Source organism: Otolemur garnettii, unplaced genomic scaffold (assembly GCF_000181295.1).
Source record: "Otolemur garnettii isolate 467f Iridium unplaced genomic scaffold, OtoGar3 scaffold00007, whole genome shotgun sequence".
NCBI lineage: Eukaryota > Metazoa > Chordata > Mammalia > Primates > Galagidae > Otolemur > Otolemur garnettii.
This window is the reverse complement of record NW_003852402.1, coordinates 19217179-19239243: the sequence shown is the minus strand read 5'-3', so window position 1 is coordinate 19239243 and position 22065 is coordinate 19217179. Positions and strand designations below refer to the sequence as shown.

The window sequence follows — 22065 nt, the reverse complement described above, 5'->3', positions numbered from 1 at the left end:
TAGGTGGTTTGATTTTTGGCTACAAATACTTAAAGAGTTTTTCAGTTTTAGGTTGGAGTCCGCAAGTTATGTATTAAGTTTCAGATAAAAAGAAGGCTAGCAATGGATTTATAAGATAAATGAATAAAAAGCTGTTGTTTGCTGCCTGAATATTATGGTAGATATCTGACATATTGACATCAACTATAAGCCAACAGGAGAAATTAACGTTTTCTGGTTGTCAATTTGTATCACTTTCAAAGAATCAGATGCTGGTGTGCTAAGAAATAGTTTAATATGCACATAAAAATATATAAAACTTACCTGCTCAGCAAAAAATGAGAATATAGTAAACATAATCAACGTTGCCAGTACACAATGGGTCCAAAACTTTAATTTGTCTCGGTAAGCCCTCCTGTACAGAGAGAAAAGAAAGCAAATAAGTCCTCTGTACATTGTCTCACTGGCATTAGTTAAGTATTATTATATACGACTTTCATAAAAACACTGTCTAGAGGCAATTCAAAAATGTTAACACAACATACATTCCCAACCTGAAGTCAGATGTTTTTATTATGTCAGAGCCAACAATATACTTGAATGAATAAAGTTATCCAGGCAGGAAAGTGGACTTCAAACGAAAACTCTGAATTTGTGGCACTTAAACAAAACCACTCTTGCATTCATTTTTATTTATTCATTCATATTCATCTATTCACTCACTTAGTTACTTGATAAACGTTTCCTGTGGCTACAGAGAGATGAACAAGATGAACTCCCTGCTCCAGAGCATTTAGAGACCTGGAATCACTGACATGCTGACTGACAGCCAGCCATCACATAAGGTGGACAGAAACACGTATGGTCGGAAGCAAAGCCTTGTGGGAAACATTGGAGAGATAAGGATAGCATCACAGGAAGATAACATTTCCTTTAAGCCTGGAAGGGAGAAGGAAGGCATCTGGCTGAGGAAGGGAACCAGCAGCAGCAGAGAAGCAGGGTCATGGGCTGGGCGCTGCAGAGGTGAGTGGAGTTGGCTTGGGGGAGCTGCACACGATGGCATTTGGACGTAACACCGCAGTGGGGAAGCCAAGGACAGGGTGAGGTGGGGTCCCTGCAACATAATCAGGGTAAAAACGGTGGCTACTTGAAAGATGGATGGACAAGTGGGACAGGCAGCCCAGTCTTACTTAGTACATGCATCAGAAGAGAAGCAGGGAGAGTGAAAGGAAGTAAGCAGCTAAGGGACATTCTGAAGGTGGAATCAACTGAACCTGGAGCCAATGGAACGCTGGAAATAAAGACAGGAAGCGCAGCACAGTTTCCTCGTCTGTATTTAGAAATAGTGAATAATTAGTTATGAAGATTACATTTTAAAAGCTCAACACAAGGCTTGGCGCCTGTGGCTCAAGCGGCTAAGATGCCAGCCATATACAACTGAGCTGGTGGGTTCGAATCCAGCCCAGCCCGCCAAACAACAATGACGGCTGCAACCAAAAAATAGCTGGGCGTTGTGGTGGGCACCTATAATCCCAGCTACTTGGGAGGTGGAGGCAGGAGAATTGCTTAAGCCCAGGAGTTGGAGGTTGCTGTGAGCTGTGATGCCACAGCACTCTATCCAGGGGACAGCTTGAGGGTCTGTCTCAAAAAAAAAAAAAGCTCAACACAAGTTTGGGAGATAAGCTAATAAGTACCAAATTCAGTCCCCTGTGCTGAGTTTCACTTTCATTTACAACTGTTTGGGAGAGGGTGTCTCTGCCTAAAGTCACAGGTCCAGACAGTCCTCTCCCAGACATAGTTCTTCCTCCTCTATTTCTGACACTGGTTACCAGAAGCACAACCAGTTCAGACCACTCTAATATCTACAGTGTCATTCAGGATCTATGTGGAATTTAAGGAACTCCACAGCCACAAACTCTCAGACAGTGAATGTGCTGTCCCAGCAGTCACAGAATCCACTGGGCACCTACTCTGTGCTAGGGAGGTACTGTGAGCTCAGCAGCAAGTAAGACACCATCTTTGCCCCCGAAAAGGCTTCATAGTTTACCGGGAGACAAACACAACCAGGTGGATGGCTGACAGTGCAGTGAGCAGCATACCCGAGAAAGGAACCACTTCTGTGGCAATGAAAGAAAGCCAGTGCAGCGCAGGAACCCAGGGGAAGATGGCAGGGACTCCTGTGCAGAAAGAAAAACAGGGCAGTTTCTAGGAAGCAGGGCAGTTTGGCAGCCAGCAGATGACGCAGAAGCTGAGCAGGACGAGAAGCAACAGCCACCAAGGCAAAGGACTGCAGGGCACCCCACACCCGATTCGTGCCCTTTGCAGAGCATGGAAAGCAAAGTCCTACAAAACTTTTCTTAAGCCCTTGGAGGTAAATTTAGTCACAAACTGGATTTGGGGAGTTCACACTTAGAACTACCTGAAGATCTTTTCCCTCTAAGCTCAAAGAAAGTGAAAATGGTGAGAAGCCATTCCTGGAAGACAAGACCCATGACTCAGAACAACTCCTTATGAAAATAAAAATACAGAGATCAGTAATATACATCCTACTTGTCTCATTTACCCGACTCTCAGACACCAAAGAGTTCTAGTTGCCAGCGTCTGTCCGTTTCCTCTCAAAGGTCTCTCCTAATTCATCTACTGCTTTCTCTGTATTCACGGGGCCGTGTCCTTGGTGACTGTTGTTTTTAGGACTACCAACACACTACTTGTCTCCTTGACTCTGGCTCCTACACAACATCACCCTACGCCAAATAACTTCCTCACCAGTCCAATCTCCACGCTAACATTAACTATTTCAAGTCATGATTTCTGATTAAAAAAAAAAAAAACTCTCCTGGAAGTCCATTTGCTAAAGAAAAAAGTCTAAGGGCAGTGCCTGTGGTTCAAAGGAGTAGGGCGCGGGTCCCATATACCAGAAGTGGTGGGTTCAAACCCAGCCCCGGCCAAAAACTGCAAAAAAAAGAAAAGTCTAATTTAGATACAGATACCTCTGTGCCTTTGCACGTGCCATTCCTTCCATCAGAAAGGCTTTCCTACCTAGAAAAGTCATTCTCATAATTCAAAACCTGGCCCAAACATCACCTTCCCTTAATAAAATCAGTTCTTCTTCTATAAGCCAATAGCACTGAACCCTGCTGCCACACTCAATATGCTGTATCACAACCACTTGCCTAGTGTCTGTCCCCGTCAATAGACTGTCAGCATTTCAAAGTCCAGTACCAGTCTTTCATCTCTGTATTCCTAGCACCTGGCATAGGGAAGCAGGTCAAAAATCTTCCTAAATTGAAAGATAAAATTATGTTCATCATTAAGTGTAGTGGCACATAGTGGAATGTATGGAGAGTTGGCAATTAGGCTGGATCTAACACTTGGCAGCTACTTCAACTTGATCAAGTTATTCAACTTCTATTACCATGTTCTCATCTGTCATGTGCCAACAATACCTTTAATTGTAGAAAGTAAATACAATGAAACCTCCACAGTTGACTACCTCCTTAAGTTGACTTAATATTCAGACTGGACATGCACCACATGTACATATCAGTACAACAGGCCTAGTTCCTTATGTTGACCACCTCTACATGTTGATCAGTTTGTTACATACAGTCCATTGGGTGGTCAATTTACAGGGTTCTACTGTGTATTGCCCAGGGCAGTGTCCGCGTACAGCAGCTACTCTGATGGCGATGATGATGACGACTAAGGCTTACCGGGTGTACTCAGCCAGGATCTGAGAAGTGCACTGCTTAGGCTCACATGTGGGCTGCCCTCAGATGCCTTATGCAAGTTACTTCAGCTCCCTTTGGGTAGTAAGGATAAAATGAACCTACCACAGAATTGTTGTAAGAATTGTAACCCTTTCCAATCCAATTTTTCTGCCACCTGCATACTCTCCACCTCTTACTTATTTGGGGCAGGCCATTTTCCTACAAGTACAACCATGCATATACAATGTTCACATCAAAACTCATGGCCTGCAGAGAAAGAGAAAGCACAGCCTGCGCTATCTGGTGGCTAGAGTCCGTGCTACACAAGAAAATGCATCATTCAGGCTCTGACAGCAGAGCAAGCAAACAAATCCAAAAGAAAAAAAGTTTCAGACATCTTCTCACATCGGAGTGGCAACAGGAAAATCATTATGTTGGATGAGGTCCAGCATAGGATTGAGAATGTGTGTGAAAACCTTCTTAAGCACTCAATAATGATAGTGATTATGGCCTCAATAAGTACTCAATCAATTATCCAAATGAACTAATTTAAGAATGAAAATTAAGGCCCACATCACAAAATCTCAAAACTACAGATGCTGGGGTGGATGTGGAGAGAAGGGAACACTTTTATACTGCAAGTGGGACTGCAAACTAATATGACCTTTTTGGAAGGAAGTATGGAGAACCCTCAAAGAACTCAAGCTAGACTTCCTACTTTATCCTGCAATTCCATTACTGGGCATCTACCCAGAAGGAAACAAATCCTTTTATCATAAGGACACTTGCACTAGACTGTTTATCGCAGCTCAATTAACAATCACCAAAATGTGGAAACAGCCTAAATGCCCACCAACTCAGGAATGGATTAACAAGCTGTGGTATACGTGTACCATGGAATACTATTCAGCCACTAAAAAAGATGGGAGACTTTACATCCTTTATATTAACCCGGATGGATGTGGAACACATTATTCTTAGTAAAGCATCATAAGAATGGAGAAGCAAGAATCCTATGTACTCAATTCTGGTATGAAGTTCATTTTCCCTTAACCTCCAAGCTCAGCCCACACTGACTTCATATACTTCTCATTTCCCACTAAATGACAAGCTCTTCCATACTGGTGCTTCCCTTCACCTAAGTACTGACCAATAAACAGTTAAATAAATGAATCAAGTTCCAACTAACTGAAAGAACTCAGTTATATACTTTTTCAAATCCCTTAAAGTGCCACCAAGTGTCTTTCAAGTATTAAACTCAATAAAAATTATAACTGTATTTTTACAAAGAAATTACAGAGCAAATAACACATTTAAAAAATTTCATCACCCTAACATGCAGATATGTACATATAGATACATGCACACACACATATGTAAAACATGTGGGCTTACCATTCCTGAAGCTCATGCATGTGAAGGAAACGATTCCGATACTCTCTTGGCAGCTCAAACTGGGAAGGTATGGGGAACATGGATTCGTAGAAGTCCCTGAGAACAGCCTTCACTGTCTGGGCATCTTTATGATTGTGGTCAATGTTGTCATTCAGGCAAACAAACTTCCTGAAATAATAGATAGCCAGGGTTATTGGTTGCTATAAAGATGCATCCTGATCTAACAAAGAAAGGAACATAAATCTTAAATATATTTCAAATGGACTTATGTCCCGAATTAGTACATTTGTTGATATTATTCTCTGGGGGAATAATATTCAGTAAAATTTTCCTTTATATATTCATCACCTATAAAATGAGACAATTAGGGTAGATTGCTAGGGTCAGCGTTCTAGCTACGGGAGTAAATTTAATGATTTCCATTTAGTGCATACCGAATTACGGGTTCAATAAGTGTAATGAACTAACTGGAATATTTTGTTAGCAACTAGAAAAACAATTAGTAAGTACCTAAAGCCAAGTTCTCCAAACTGTTAGTTATATTAAGAAGAATAGTCATGTAGATAATGCAGGAACTGGGGGGAAGGAAGAGGAGGGAGAGAGAGGACAGGAAGAGAGGGAGAGAGAGGTATTATACCTACAGATTCTTGAGTTTGATGACTGCTACTTAATATGTCTCCAACCAAGCTGTAAGATGCTAGAGCTCTGGCTAAAAGCAGATTACGGTGGTGCGTCCCTATTTGCTTCAAGTTTCCTTCAAGGAAAAAGTGACTAAACTGAGTGCCCATTAAAAGGGTAGGAAGGGATGATAACACTTTTGAAGGAGACTTGCCAAAATTAAAAAAATAAAATAAAACATATCTGATAAAGCCTTTGGATCCAACTACCAATTTACCGGAAATACAGAGGACATAATAAACATATTAAGTAACTGGGATATGATCAGACAAGTATAATGTATAAGAAATTTATAGGATATGTCATTGGATTTCTTCGTATACACATGTGAAATTATATGATTAAAAAAAGAGATGGAAGGGGAATCTGTACACTTAATTTCAATAGATTACTTGATAACACTCCAAACCAAAAAATGTTTATAAATGCTTATTAAAAGACAAATGGGAAAGGTGTACACTGACTAGGTAGTTGATCATATTAAGGAATCACTATGGTTTATTAGGGTGATAATGGTACTGTGATATATTTTTATGAATCCTTTACCTAAACAAAAACATAAGATAAAATGATACAACGTTTGAGATTTACTTAACATTAATCAGGAAGTGGTGTTGAAGGAGGGGTATGTTTAGATGAGGTAAGATCAGATATAAACTGATTCTTGTTGAAAATAAGTGATGGATATGTGAAAATCTGTTATCTAGTCTCTCAACTTGAGAACTGCTTTAAATTAAAGGATACTAAAGAGCTATGTCAACCAAATGTAACGTGAACCGTGATTGTATCATGGATTAAAAATGAAAAGTAGGCAAAAGCTCTAAAGGGCATTTAGAGGGAACTGGGGAAACGTGAAGATAGGCTATCTATTAGATGGTAATGGTTAGCTGACGTTAAGGCCCTTGAGTGTGTGTTAATGCCCTGTGGCCTGAGAGTGAAGCCAAGACAGCCAGGTGAGCAGTAAAACTGAGGAGGTCAGACAAACAAACTGGCCACACTATATGCCTCTTCCAGACTCCTTGTTAATGGGATAAATATGCCCTATTTTTTTCTTGAGACAGAGTCTCACACAGTCAGCCTGGAGTTGAGTGCCATCGTGTCACAGCTCACCAAAGCCCACTTGAACCCTTGGGCTCAAGCAATCCTTCTGCCTCAGCCTCTGAAGTAGCTGGGACTATAGGCACCAGCCACAACACCCAGTTAGTTTTTCTATTTTTTAGTAGAGACAGAGTCTCGCTCTTGCTCAGGCTGGTCTCAAACTCCTAAACTCAGGCAATCCACTCACCTTGGCCTCCCAGAGTGCCAGGATTATAGATGTGAGTCACCACGCCCTGTGATAAATATGTCCTTAAAGGTTAAGTTACGAGATTGGTTTTCTTTTTTTTTCGTATTTTGTTTGTTTGTCTGTTTTTAGAGACAGGTCTCATTCTGTCTTACTAGAAAGCAGTGGCTCAATCATAGCTCACTCAAGTCTCAAACTCCTGGGTCCAACCAAAGCTCCTGCTCAGCCTCCTGAATAGCTGGGAGATAGTTTTCCAGGCCTGACTTAGAATAAGCCCCCATAGGCTCGGTGCCCGTGGCTCAAGTGGCTAAGGTGCCAGCCACATACACCTAAGGTGGCGGGTTCAAATCCCCAGCCCGGACCCGCCAAACAACAATGATGGCCGCAACCAAAAAATGGCCAGGCGTTGTGGCGGGCGCCTGTGGTCCCAGCTGCTTGGGAGGCAGAGGCAGGAGACTCGCTTGAGCCCAGGAGTTGGAGGTTGCTGTGAGCGTGATGCCATGGCACTCTACCCAGGGGGATAGCTTGAGGCTCCGTCTCAAAAAAAAAAAAAAAAAAAAAAAAGAATAAGCCCCCATAAAAATAAAACAAAACAAACAAAAGTTTAAAATGATAAAATCTGTTCATGTACAATGAGGCAGCTGGGCCTGGCAAGTCGTAGAAAAGGGCTGGTTCCAGGGCGGCGCCTGTGGCTCAGTGAGTAGGGCACCGGCCCCATATACTGAGGGTGGTGGGTTCAAACCCAGCCTTGGCCAAACTGCAACAACAACAACAAAAAAAATAGCTGGGAGTCTGTAGTCCTAGCTACTCTGGAGGCTGAGGCAAGAGACTCGCTTAAGCCCAAGAGCTGGAGGTTGCTGTGAGCTGTGACACCCAGCATTCTACTGAGGGCAACAAACTAAAACTGTCTCGAAAAGAAAAGAAAAGAAAAGAAAAGAAAAGAAAAGGGCTGGTCCTGCAGTGTGTCTTTTTACTAAAGCCCTAACCCTTTAAGTACCATGAAGATGTTGATAAATTCACTCAACAACTTTCAAATTGGCACAGACACATAACAGCATAAGCTAAACTAAAAACTGCCAATTCCCATAGTAGTTGTGCAGATCACTAATGACAGAGAGCCCACAGTAAGAGAACGGCCAGATTCTGTATCCCCATCAAAATTCATTCTTAAAAACTCTTTTTTAAATGAGAGCAGTACATTTCAGATGGAGGAAACGAGCATTTACAAGGAGAACTGCAAGCTGGGCAATTACTGATTACTGTAGCTTACTGTATGCTTGGCTTGGAAAATTTTATGAGAGATCAAGTATTTTATTGATTACTAAACACACTCAACAAGCATTAATGATATCTTCCTTTTTGTCAAAATTTCAATTCCTCTTTCCTCCAAATAAGAATGGGATTAGCATAAAAATATCATGGTTTTAAAAAGAACTACATATCTGAACGTATATAATTAAAATCCTAACTTAAATGAGGTAAAACCGAAGACTTCCAAAAGCACTTATATGACTCAGAAATTCAGAATATTCAATTTTGTATGTCCATGTCCCTTTTTTCCTCTAAGGAAACTGGTGAAAACAAGTCAAAATGCATATTTTTAGCCAATTTTATCAAACTAGTTTAGGCAATGGTTAGAAAGCTACACTGACAATTTTTTAGGCTTCTGTACCCTGAAATTTTCTTCATCCCCAAAGGATGGCTCGAGTTTACTAGATTAATTTTCACACTTATGGTAGCATTTCTTCTTCTTGGCAAGCTAATATAAACTTCACTTTGATTTGCTGAGGTAAATCTAACCACCATAACAACTGTTCTGGAAGCACCTTTTAAGAAACGCTGTCAGAGTCTCAGCTCCCCCCCCAGGACGCAGCCTGCTCTGAGGCTCCCTGAATAGCTGATGATGTTGCCTGACTCTGACAAGTCTGGGGTAGTCCTCTGCAAGGTGGACTGCACCTCAACTCACATCTATCTCAGCCAACCTCCAGCTCAAACTCAACTTCCACTGTTAGGTGCTCGGACTGCTCCCGATGGAAATAAGCCACTCCCTTCTCCCTAGTCCTACTGCCTTCTATTTGTATAATGAAGAGTAAGTTTAAATATCAGTACCTGGGATTTTTTCTTATGTCATCCAATTGACCAACAACATGAGAAACATTGGTACGAATCATTTTAAAAGCAATTTCTTCTTCTCCCATAATTTCAAACCTAATTAACAAAACATATTTAAAGAGTTAAATATTTATGTGGATATGAAAAACAGAATGTCAACGGAAAAAAACTTTTTAAGACTTTAGTGGACTCAACATCCACAAAACTACTTAATCTTTCCACATTACTGAAGAAAAACAATCTCACATAAATTTCAGAGTAATTATGAAGCTAAACAAAGGGAAAATGTGTGTACTAACTTACCTATATTTGTTTTTGTCCTTGTATGCTTTGTGGATTTTGTCAGTTACTGGTTTACAGTTGGTTACTAGACTTTTAGTGACTGGTGGCTGTGAAAATACAAGTAGATCAGATATATTCCATCAGGACTGAGACTGGGTGGGACAAGTGAGTCACATGCTTGGATGCAAAATTTAAGAAGGTACCAGAAGACTTATGATCATGGTGGATATTTCATTTATTTATTTACTTTTTTGAGACAGAGTCTCACTTTGTCACCCTTAGTAGAGTGCTGTGGTGTCACAGCTCATAGCAACCCCAAACTCTTGGGCTCAAGCAATTCTCTTGCCTCACCCTCCCTAGTAGCTGGGACTATAGGCACCTGCCACAGGCAATTTGGCTCGAGCCAATTTCTACTTTTTTTAAACTTTGATTCTCGGCTCGGCGCCTGTGGCTCAAGTGGCTAAGGAGCCAGCCACATACACCAAAGACTGTGGGTTCGAATCCAGACTGAGCCCGCCAAACAACAATGACGGCTGCAACCAAAAAATAGCCGGGCGTTGTGGCAGGCGCCTGTGGTCCCAGCTACTTGGGAGGCTGAGGTAGGAGACTTGCTTGAGCCCAGAAGTTGGAGGTTGCTGTGAGCTATGATGCCATAGCGCTCTACCCAGGGGGACAGCTTGAGGCTCTGTCTCAAAACAAAACAAAACAAAACAAAAAAAAACAACTTTGATTCTAAAAAAAAACAACTTTGATTCTATTCTTTCTGGAGGTAAGAAAAACACCAACTGTGATCACATGTGTAGCTTTTAAATCATTATGAACATACTGGCAAACAATTTATTAACATTTATACGATAGTCTAGAGTTTATGAAGCACTTTTGACAAACCTAAAATACTTTATCCCACTGCTCAAAGAACCAGAAGAAAATGCTAAAGCTCAGGTGAACTGTTATTATCAGCCTGATTACTGGACAGCTCCACTATGTATGTGAGGCCTCTCAAGAATCAACTTCCAGAACTTGCCTCATTCTTAACCTGCTGTTCATATCTGCTCGACTAGAACTATTCCTTTGGAACTGACACCAAGTCTTATTTCTCTATTTATCTCAGGTTTATTGAATTTGTAGTTTTAGAATATTTAACAAATTGGCTTAAGTGGCATATATCTATATACTAACCATGTCACACGCTAAACTAGCCTTCATGTGATTGGTGTAAATAATTCCTAACAAAGATATACTTTCTGTTGTACATAAAAGTAACCCATGCCACTTACCAGATTGGGGTCATAGTAAGCTTCCTGAGTCGGTGGAATATTGTTTAGCTGAGTGATATTGGCAGGAAGCATTTTTGAGCAATTTATTAACATATGTTCCAGACCTGTCAAATCCTAACAAAGCAAAATAAAAAGGTAAACCTGTGATGGGCATTATAAGTCATGACTGCAGTTTTAAAAGTAAAAATTTTATAAAATTCTCAAAAAATTAGTAAATACTATCTTGAAAGAGAGTTTGACTACATGATTTTTAAGATAAAGGCACCCTAAAAAAAGAAGAATGAGAAATACAAACACAAAAATACTCCATCCTCATCCCAAAGTAGAACACTCTGGCTTGAGACAAGCCCATTTTACACGGGCGGCCCAGGGGATCACTACAAGGTACGCGCTGTGGCTAGATTCCTCTTGGCACCCTCCATTAGTGAGTTTCTGTTCCTCAAAGATGCCATGAGGGAGGAGCCTGGCTCAGAGCACCAGTCAGCCACACCAGAAGCCAAGAATGAACATGCCATAGGAACTGTATATGCGGGTACAGTCTGTCTACTCTGTATAAAACATGATCATCTCTGCGGAAAACTCACAAGAACTAATCCCAGAAAATAACAAACTTCAAACATGGTCGTAATTCTGGCACTAAAAATGGTTTATTTACAAATACCCACATTAAATATTAAAAATTATTTTCATGGGCTATGCCTGTGGCTCAAAGGAGTGGAGCGCCAGCCCCATATACTGGAGGTGGCAGGTTCAAGCCCAGCCCTGGCCAAAAACTGCAAAAAAACCCAAAAAACAAACAAACAACAACAAAAAAAAAAACAGAATTATTTCTGTTTACATTTATTTGAAATATGTAAGGGGGTTGGAGGTATCACCAGAATTAAAATTTTCATTAAATATATCACAAAGTTTAAAGTAAAACAATGTAACACCTGCAAACTTAAAGGCAGCTCATGAATTCTGGTAGCCAGAGTTCGTATTTCTCTGTCAGACAAGACACCAGACTGGTCTGTATCAACTTCATCAAAGACTTGAGACACATTCAGTGGCTGAACTGCACTCATGAGATAGTAAAAATAAGAGAAGGCAAACTGCATATCTTCAGAATGTCGCACTTTGTGAAATGACGTCTTATCAAATTCTTCAGGGAACCTGTCCAAATATATATAATATATTATTAGCTCTGGACAAAGTATGGATAGTACCTAACATTTATTATAGACACAGACTTTCTTCCTTCTCATTTACTTAGATGATATTAACATATCAGTCTTCAAATCTATTAGAACCATAAATCGAGCACAGCAAATACTCAAGTTTTAAGCAGCCTTTGCTCTGAACACATCCAAGCAACTCCAACCCAAGCAAGACTCACATATCTTGGAGTTCCTGCATAACAACTCGGTCAATCATGTGAGGCATGTGAGCAGGGACTTTCCGAGATGTGAACCCAAACTTGCTATTTAGAATTTTATTTACATATCGCAGGGAATCTGCAAAAGTATCTTTCAGTTGCCGCCCAGTATGTTTGCTCTCAGTAAAATATGCCAGTTGTTTCTTCAACGACTCTTCTTCCTGAAAAGAGAATTGCACACAGCTTGGCATTATGTTTAGTGAGCAAAGGTACTTGGTTAACAAAAGACAAAGGTACAATTTTCTATAATGTGCTAATAACTAATTACTAGCTCTCTGTGAGGGACAAATCAATTGTATGCTAACAGGTCACATTAAGGATACGAAGAGCAGGACTAAGTTGGATGCCAGTGCGAGTATCACTCATGTTGGCTTGAGAACAACAGGCATGTGATGGTGATCTATTTATAGAGTGTTCTTCAAAGACTGGTCCATCCTCATCAGACTTTAAAGCCAATTCAATGCAACATTTTAAAAACTTATGTATAAATTTGATGTACTTTCAATATCAAGTTATTTCTGAAGGTGACATCAATGCAGCAAATCTTTTAGTTCTGAACTCTGAACTAGAAATAAATTTGGTTTCACTGCATAATAGTATTATTATAAAATCAAAACCAGTAAGAGGCAGAACTAAATAGGCAAAGAAAATTGGCAAAGAATTCAAACATACTTTACAGAGGAGAAAATATTTTTGCTTCTTGAACTGCTAACAATTTAAAGAGATTGATATTACCCAGGGTTGGTTAGACTGTAGAGAAACAAGCACTCTTGCATACTCTTTGTAGAAGTATCAAGTGGTGCAACATTTTCGGGCATCAAGTTTATGCACCTCTGACCTGCTAACCTAGGAATTCTACCTACAGAAATAAAAACCTACTCAAGTGTAAGAGATAAGCACCAGAATATTGATTCCCATACTATTTGTAATCACAAAGCACTGGAAATAATTTGCTGCTGTTAAAAAGAACAACAGCACAGTCATGGCCTGTTTGCCTACATCTTACTAAATCAAAAGGCAAATGCATAGAAATATATGTATAGTGTAATTTCACTGTGGAAAAGCAGAAACTTTGGCTTTGCGCCTGTGGCTCAAACGGCTAAGGCGGTAGCCACATACACCTGAGCTGGTGGGTTCGAATCCAGCCTGGACCAGCCAAACAACAATGACGGCTGCAACCAAAAAATAGTCAGGTGTTGTGGCGGGCACCTGTAGTCCCAGTTACTTGGGAGGTGGAGGCAGGAGTATCGCTTGAGCCCAGGAGTTGGAGGTTGCTGTGAGCTGTGATACCACAGCATTCTATTCAGGGCGACAGCTTGAAGCTCTGTCTCAAAAAAAAGAAAAACAAAAAGAAAAACAGAAACTTTATTAGCTGGTATGTTTCCATACATACAGAAAAATATTGGGCCAGGAGCAATGGCTCATCCCTGTAATCTCAGTACTCTGGGAGGCTGAGGTAGGTAGATTACCTGAGCTCAGGAGTTTGAGACCAGCCTGAGCAAGAGTGAGACCCCATCTGTAAAAATAGTTGGGTGTTGTAGTGGGCGCCTGTAGTACCAGCTACTGGGGAGAATTAGGCAAGAGGATCACTTGACCCTAAGAATTTGAGGTTGCTGAGAGCTATGATGCCAGAGCACTCTTCCAAGGACAACAAAATGAGACTGTCTCAAAAAAATAATAAAACAATAAACTAAATAAACTAAATTTTAAAAATAAAATTATTATTATTTAAATTTTTAAAATAATAAAATTTAAAAATTTTTAAAAATAAAATTTTCTATTATTTAAATTTTTTTAAATTAAATTAAAAAAAAGACAATTAGGAGTGATTCTCTCAAGTCAGGAGATTGAGGAAAGATTATCTTTCCCCCTCCACGCCCCCCTCCTTTTTTGCAGTTTTTGGCCGGGGCTGGGTTTGAACCCACCACCTCTGGCATATGGGGCCAGCGCCTTACTCCTTTGAGCCACAGGCACCACCCAGCCCCTCCCTTTTTATTTATTGTATGTTTTTGAATTGTTTACAGTTTTTAATCACTGGCTTATAGTGCTTTTCTACATTTTTTATATAAAAGGAAAGAAAAGAAAGAAAAGGGGAATAAGGAAATTAACACAGGCAAGAATTCTGTCCTTCATTCAACAGTGAGTAAATGCCTAATGTGCCAAGACAAGACACTTCCCAAAACACAGAGGAACAAGACACAGTTTCCCCTCTCAGCCTACCACCCACTTGTGGCTGTGCTTCTATCCAGCCTAGACCACGTGATTTTTCTTGGACTCTCAACTCCCACACTCCTCAATGGTTTGCTCACAGACACTTCCTCATGATGCCTCCCCAAGTACCTCCAGGCATAGTTAAGGAGCTTCCCTCTGGACCCCTTGCCCATACCTCAACAGAGACATTTGCCTCATTGCTCAATTATCTGCCCACAAATTTCCTTCCTTAATGGTCTCTGTGTCTACACAAATAGCAACTGTGTATGAGTCATCTTGTATTCCCCAGTGGTTAGCACCATGACAGCACTTGGGAGATGTACAAATGAGACCACGGGACAGTGGACGCCATGGTACCGGGAAGAGGAAAGAGTACTCCATCTCTGAGGCTTGGCTCACTGTGCCTTGCTCCTGCAATGTTGGGGAAGCTAATGAACTTAACTGAACCTCAGGGCTTTTCCATCAGTAAAGCTGGGACAGTATCAAGATGTGACGGGCCAAGTAAAGACAAGGTGCCACCCTTGTTCTGTTTCCATGCAGTATGCTCCTGGCTGAATCTCTTGCCTATTCACAGGAGGGCTGTTTCCTAAACTGCAAATGGGTACAGCAATAGTAAATACCTTCATATGGCACTTTTATTGTTTAGGGCTATTGGGTAAATTAAATGAAATCTTGTATGAAAAGCATTTAGTTAGTAAAAAAAAAAAAAAAACAAACAAACAAAAGAGGGCAGCACCTGTGGCTCAAGGAGTGGGGTGCCGGCACCATATATTGGAGGTGGCGGGTTCAAACCCACGCCTAGCCAAAAACTTTCAAAAAAAAAAAAAAAAAGAAAAAGAAAGAAAAGAAAAGCATTTAGTTCAGTAACTGGCATGAGAAAGAGCTGAATAAGTGATAGCTGTTACATTATCATTTATAAAGCTATTTGCTTTTCCTGAATATGAGAAAAAATAAGGGTAGACATAACTTACATCAAGAAGATCTTGGAAATACTTCTTTTTCTCCCAAGGCAAGAAGCCCAGGTAAGTTCCTGTGTAATGCTGCAGCTTTCTTCCAAGTAATACTTGATTAACACTTTTGTGATTTTTAGCATTTTCCTCCATTCTGTTTTTCTTTTCTTCTTTCCCTGTGATTGTTTCTTTTTTCACATGGTTTTCTAGCGGAACAATCGGAGGTGACAGTTTTTCTTTTAATCCACCTACTACTTTTTGGGTCTTACTTTCCGATATAACTCTTGCTTTGGCCTCCAAGTCTGGGAGTGGATTCTGACTCTGGTAGTGACCATTCACTTTTAGGGTCACTGTTGGAAAAGATGACTTCTGTATTCTGTCAGATGCTCCTAAGCTGTCTGGCAAGCTGCTTTTGTGAACCTGTTTTTCTGGTAGGGCCACCAAACTGTTTTTTATTTTGTCTGTTAATATACCTTGATTTATTTTTACATTAGCATCCTGTAAGTTCAGCAAAAATGATCTCAGCAAGGCTGACTTGGACAAATTGTATCCCTTCAAGGTGATGTCTCCACGTTCCAGTTGCAAATCCAAGTTATTCAGACTCAACTGGACCTCTTTTGGAAGGAGTGAAGTATTTACCACAGGAATTTTCACTTCCTCTGGAAATCTATTTGTGCTAACATCATGTCTCCTGACCTTTGGGAAACGTTTTCCTTCAGGAACCTCCTCAAACACGGCTTCTGCCTCTGGAAGAAGCGTTACGGAGTTAGCTAAATTTTCATGAGCCTTCTGGATCGTAGAATTCGGCTTTGCTCCCTCCCTTGTATCTACCTCTACTGTTATCTGGAGTTTGAACTCTTCGTCATTTCTGTTTTGAAGTGTGAGATTGAAGTGTATCGTGGTTGCATTCATTCCACTGTGCATAATGAGGTGAATGGTTTTCCACTTATTGGCAATAGAAGCGTGTCGAATGATTGGATTGTCACTGTAGGCACCTTCAATTCCTCTTTTGGCTATTTCTGCAAAGCTGAAATAAGGCAGGCATTCACCTTTTGGAATAATATAGTGAGTCTGGTTTGGAAGAAGAGTTACTTTATATAATTCATGAAAATGATCTAGAGAAAAAAACAGAAAACATGATTTTTTAAAAACTAGGCACTTTTTCCCCCTTTTCTCTAATTCTTTAAGTCTGAGATTTCACTTTCTAAGACTGACTGTAATTTCAAAATAATCAGAAATTCTAATATAACAGCTACTGGTATAGGTCTCATTTTACTATTTGAAGCAGTCACAATGATTAATGTGAAATGTTGACCCAGACTCACTACCCAGATGGCACAATTATTAACAATAAAATTTCAGGGGCGGCGATGTGGCTCAAGGGACTACGGCGCTGGCCCCATATGCTGGAGGTGCTGGGTTCAAACCTAGCCCCAGCCAAAAAATGGCAAAAAAAAAAAAAAATTTCAGTTACCAATTTCCATCTTTTTTTTTTTTTTTTTTGCCCATTTGAAGAAAAATGGGCAAAACTTTTCTGCCAAAACAGCTTTCATTTATAAGCTATCAACAAAATCTAGTATTCAAACTCTTCTTATTTAATGAATTACTAATCTCCTTTTCTTTTTTTTGTAGAAATAGAGTCTCACTTTGTCATCCTCGGTAGAGTGCTATGGCATCACACAGCTCATAGCAACCTCCAACTCCTGGACTCAGGCGATTCTCCTGCCTCAGCCTCCCGAGTACCTGGGACTATAGGCACCTGCCACAAGGCCTGGCTATTTTTTGTTGCAGTTTGGCTGGGGCCAGGTTTGAACCCACCACCCTTGGTATATGGGGCCGGCGCCCTACCCACTGAGTCACAGGCACCGCCCTACTAATCTCCTTTTACTGTTTCCAAATTAAGAAGTCATCCCATATTTTCAGCTAAGGTGAATTTTCTTGGTTCAAAAAACCAGACTGGAACAGTAACAGGAAAAGATAAATCTTTAGTGTCTACTATTTTTTAAAGATCTTATCCTTCTCTTACTTTTACAACTAGTTTGGATACAAGGCTGGAAAAGGGATACACTGAAAGTAATTAATATAAACCACCACCATCAATTCTTCTTTTGGCTATTTCTGCAAAATAGACACCCCCCAAAACCCTATTTACCAAGGATTTTTATCCCTTCTTTTTTTTTTTTTTTTTTTTGAGACAGAGTCTCACCATGTCACCCTTGGTAGAGCGCCATGGCATCACAGCTCACAGCAACCTCCCAACTTTTGGGCTCTAGAGATTCTCTTGCCTCAGTCTCCCAAGTAGCTGGGACTATAGGTGCCCACCACAACGTCCAGCTATTTTTTGTTACAGTTGTCATTATTGTTTAGGTGGCCCGGGCTGGGTTCGAACCTGCCAGCTTCAGTGTATGTAGCTGGCGCTGTAACCACCATGCTACAGGTGCCAAGCCTATCCCCTTATTCATAATATGTTTCTACAGTATAAATATACCTTGCCCACAGTCGCCAGCATCAAACCCACAGGCCAAGACATTGCAGGCTTGGTCACAGAACTTATCAGCGAGCCAAGAATTTGCACATCCTTGATTACAGTAAGAGACACCATTTACTCCTCCACCAAAGTTCCAGGGCTGTCCGACTCCAATACTTCCAGTGCCCCCGCCTCCTGGGATATAGCGGCTTCCTCCAGTGTTGCCTGGAGGGGGTTGGAGAGGAACACAAAATCTTATAATACTTACCCCTTAAAAAAAGGGCAGCTCCTTATTTCTTACTAATGTTTTCACGATTGATGCATGAATTTCAGTCAGAAAAGGTTCACCACTCAGTAGTAGTAGATTTCACGTATCTTAGGAAGAAAATAAGCTGAAAGCGGAGCATTGCCGTGCAGCAGGGAGATGACCAGGCCTTGCACCTAAGGACAGGCCTCAGATTCCCTCAGGAGGGTCCGTGCAGATGAGTATGAAGAGATTATTCTAAAAACCTTGACTGTCAGAACCACCAAAAACACGTCCGAACATGGGTATTGACCTCTTGTTATCAAACTGCTACGCTGCCAGGAACTGGCCCCTCTGGTCTACACAGAGGACTCTGCGCATCTGCATCCTCTCCCTGCCGCTGCTTGTATTTTTAAAAGTACGTCTGACAGACTGGGCCAGAACACAACTCAAAGCTTTGTTTCATCCAATATTCAGCACATTTCCAAATCTGCTTCCACATATGGAAGACGGGGACGATAACATTTGTGCATATTCTCTCTTAGGTGACCAAGAAGTTCAAATGGATAATAGATAACACATTATACATTTATTGCTTAATAAACTGCAAACAAATGTAAAAAGCCGCTATGATCAGTGAATCCAGATATAAGTATGTAAGAAAAGGAGAAATGTGACATTTAATCTTTTGCATCTCTTCGGTACTCTATGATCTAGCATAATCTGCTGCTGAAAACCACCAGCCATGAGCTCCTACTGAGAACCAATTAGATTTGCATCCACTGAAATACAGAGAAAAACAAAAAAAGAACCACTTAGGAGTGATTCTTGCTCTTATGTTTAAACAATTGAGCATATTCCATATTTTCACATTTTAAATAACAAGAAAATGAATTATCCAGTACAGAGCCAGCATAAAAAAATGCTCTCAACAACAGATAATGTGAATAAACTGGGCCACAAAGAAACACCAATCACACCTCCAAACAGCCTATGGGTTACTTATTGTTTTCCTACATCAATGTTTACGTTTACAGCACATGTTCATAACGATTTAAGAATGAAAAACTCCATAAACATGAACAAATTACATTTACCACATCCTTACCGGTGCAATCACCACCATCCCAATCACAGGCTGAATTATTACAAGCCTTGTCACAATAGCCGTCTTTAATCCAGGAACCCGGGCAGCCCTCGGCACAGTTTGGCACAGGCCATGTCAAATAAACCTACGATAAAACCAAAGAGAAAATGATTCTGACACTTTTTATTCTTGAATTAGGTTTCCTTTAATTAAAAAAAAAAAAATAGAAAAAAGTTTCCAAGGTTCACTATCTTACATACATGATTGCTCTCCATCTGCCTGTACCTGCTACTGTATTTTTTTTAGACCTTGCTATGGTGATGGCCCTTACTGAGCACATCTACTCCTTGTCTACTTGAGCAGACAAGGACTCAATGTGTGGATTAGTCGCTCACAACACGGTTTATAATAATCTACTTTGAAGTAGAGCAGCAACATGTCAGACGGTACTACAGTACAAAGCATGCCAACACAGGTGGAAAGCAGGCACAGACACCGTTTTTGTGTGACAACTATCAGTAACTATTAAGTACATTTATGCATAATCTTGACTCACAGCTGAGAAAAAGCAGATGAACTCTTAACATCCTCCTCTATCTCCGCACATAAAGCGCTGGGATAAGTTAATCAGCACAGCATTTAGAGTTAAGAGTACTCTGCTTGCCCAAAATGGGTGATACTGTACATGGTTACTTTTTCAGTTAAAATTATTTTAATAATCCATACTTCTCTTTCAAAGTCTTTCTGCCTTTGCACATTCCACCTATTTGCAATGTCTTTCTTCACCTAAACCAACTCCTACTTGTTCTTCACAATTCAGATTGGTGTTCTCCCCATCTTGTCTAATTTAAGTCTTCTGCGCTCACACTCCTCAGAACCAGGGCACATTGGCAGAAGGAGAGGCACTCTACACAAGGGTAAGGGGAATGAAATTATAGAGATCCTTGAACCACAGTCATTGATTTTGTGTTTATCACCTGTTAATCCACAAGCTCAACTTTGCAGCCCTGTAATCTAACACAGAGACAAGTGAATAGGGAACAAGAGAATGAGCCCTTTCACCACTTATAGTCATTGGGTTTGACAACCTATAAGCTTATGGTGATAAGTCTCTTGCCCGTGAATCCTTCTGACTACACTCCAGGGATATCTGTATCCACTTGCCCTCCCCTCCCCCTCACCGTACAGATCCGTAACACAGAGGTCAAGTCACTGCCCAGGGTCATCCTAAACAGCTGACTCCTGCGTCTGTGCTCTTAATCACTTCTCCATCCTGTCTCTCAACAAAGTCAGGATGTCAGAGTCCGTGTCAAAGCCAGAGTGTGATGAGCTGCCTTAATTGAAATTTCATCCATATCTTTCAGCACTAGTTTAGGCTAACTTTCTATTTTGGTCATTTTGCTGACATTCCAACCATGATTTTATGTTTCATAGTGATCTTGCCTTTTCTGATGTTATAGTAGAAAATTTAGAGGGTCAGGGGAAAAGAGCATGTTCTGAGTATCTGAGAACGCAGGGAAGCAAACTCCTGCTGGAGTTTTCTTATTCCTTAATTGTTGACGCTCCTAAGCTTAGCACTCAAAAATGCTTATTTGATCATATTTGAATTTAGTAGCATATGCTCTGATTTCCTAAGTGCCTTGCACACTAAACATCCCCTCCTCTGAGGCACTCACCTTCTGACCTTTGGAGTGACTATAAAAATCATCTGGCCAGACATCCTTCCCAAACATGACATCATCATTTAGGTAAATAAACTTCTGGGACAGCCCTTCAATGCGATGAATGTGACTTTCAATTGCAGGTGAACTAAAGGTAGGCAAGTGGCTCAAATTTCGAAAAACATCCTTTTAACAACAAAAGAAAAAAAACAAGAAAGAAAGATGGTGAATGAGAGAATGAATAGGTTTTTGGAAGGAAGGACAGGGAATGGGAGAGTTGAAGAAAGCTGGAAGTGAAACTCAGAAAGGTAAGGGGAATGAAATTATGGAGATCCTTGGATCCAGTAAAAGAACAAAACAGAAAACCACAGCCTTGCAATATTCATATACCTGGTGCGTTACTATTGTTACTCGAGGATTGTCAAGGTTCAGCCAGGATGGAATCTGCCCATTGGTGACAATGAAAATATTCCGAACCCAGGGTGCATGCCTCTCAATAGATCTCAGTGAGTATCTCAGCTCTTCATTATCTTCAAAACGACTGGCAGAAATGTCTTCATCCTGCTTAGACTGAGAAAAGCACTTGGCACGTGAAGATGTGAAATACCACCTAAGTGATGCCTCCTCCTCCTTGTCTTTTCCCTCACCTGTCTGCTGTCAGGGTGATCTGGAAGACTTTAAAGATAGAGTCTTAGTTTTAAACACCACCAAAAAATGCAAAGGATTTACTATATTTAAATAAAAAATAGGCTGGTCGCAGTGGTTCACAGCTGTAATCCTAGTGCTTTAGGGGTAGAATGATTGCTTGAGGCCAGAAGTTCCAGACCAGCCTGAGCAGCAATGAGACCCTGTTTCCACAAAAAACAGAAAAATTAGCTGGACGTAGTGGTGGGTGCCTGTAGTCCCAGCTACTCCTGAGGCAGGAGGATCACCCGATCCCAGGCATTTGAGGTTGCTGTGAGCTATGGTAATACCACTGTACTCCAGCCTGGGCAACGAGATGAAACCCTCAAAATAAATAAATAAATACATAAACAAATAATTAAAAAATGGAAACTCAAAAATACAATTTTTTAACAGATTTACAGAAAAAGGTTCTTGGATCTGATTCTGGTTACTTCAATTAATATTAAACTAGTGGCAGTTGACCAGAAAACAAGAAAAGATCCATTCAACTTGCCTCTCTCTAAGTCCTCCTAATAAAATGACTTATCCATTTTATTTTTTTATTTTTTTTTTGAGACAGAGCCTCAAGCTGTCCCCCTGGGTAGAGTGCCGTGGCATCACAGCTCACAGCAACCTCCAACTCCTGGGCT

The 22065-nt window shown here is 40.6% G+C and overlaps 1 protein-coding gene across 1 annotated transcript in view; it reads right to left on the bottom strand.

Annotated features, from left to right (window-relative positions):
• GNPTAB (N-acetylglucosamine-1-phosphate transferase alpha and beta subunits) overlaps positions 1-22065 on the bottom strand; it is an 81949-nt gene that overhangs the window by 3930 nt on the left and 55954 nt on the right. Inside the window, exons 8-19 of the mRNA XM_003783472.3 lie at positions 21140-21319; positions 20765-20935; positions 19110-19233; positions 17779-17982; positions 15312-16405; positions 12091-12290; positions 11648-11867; positions 10716-10829; positions 9460-9545; positions 9154-9252; positions 5085-5252; positions 304-394 (exon numbers count right to left, since the gene is read on the bottom strand). Coding sequence (XP_003783520.1) covers positions 304-394; positions 5085-5252; positions 9154-9252; positions 9460-9545; positions 10716-10829; positions 11648-11867; positions 12091-12290; positions 15312-16405; positions 17779-17982; positions 19110-19233; positions 20765-20935; positions 21140-21319 — 2751 coding nt within the window. The remainder of the gene's footprint in view (positions 1-303; positions 395-5084; positions 5253-9153; positions 9253-9459; positions 9546-10715; positions 10830-11647; positions 11868-12090; positions 12291-15311; positions 16406-17778; positions 17983-19109; positions 19234-20764; positions 20936-21139; positions 21320-22065) is intronic.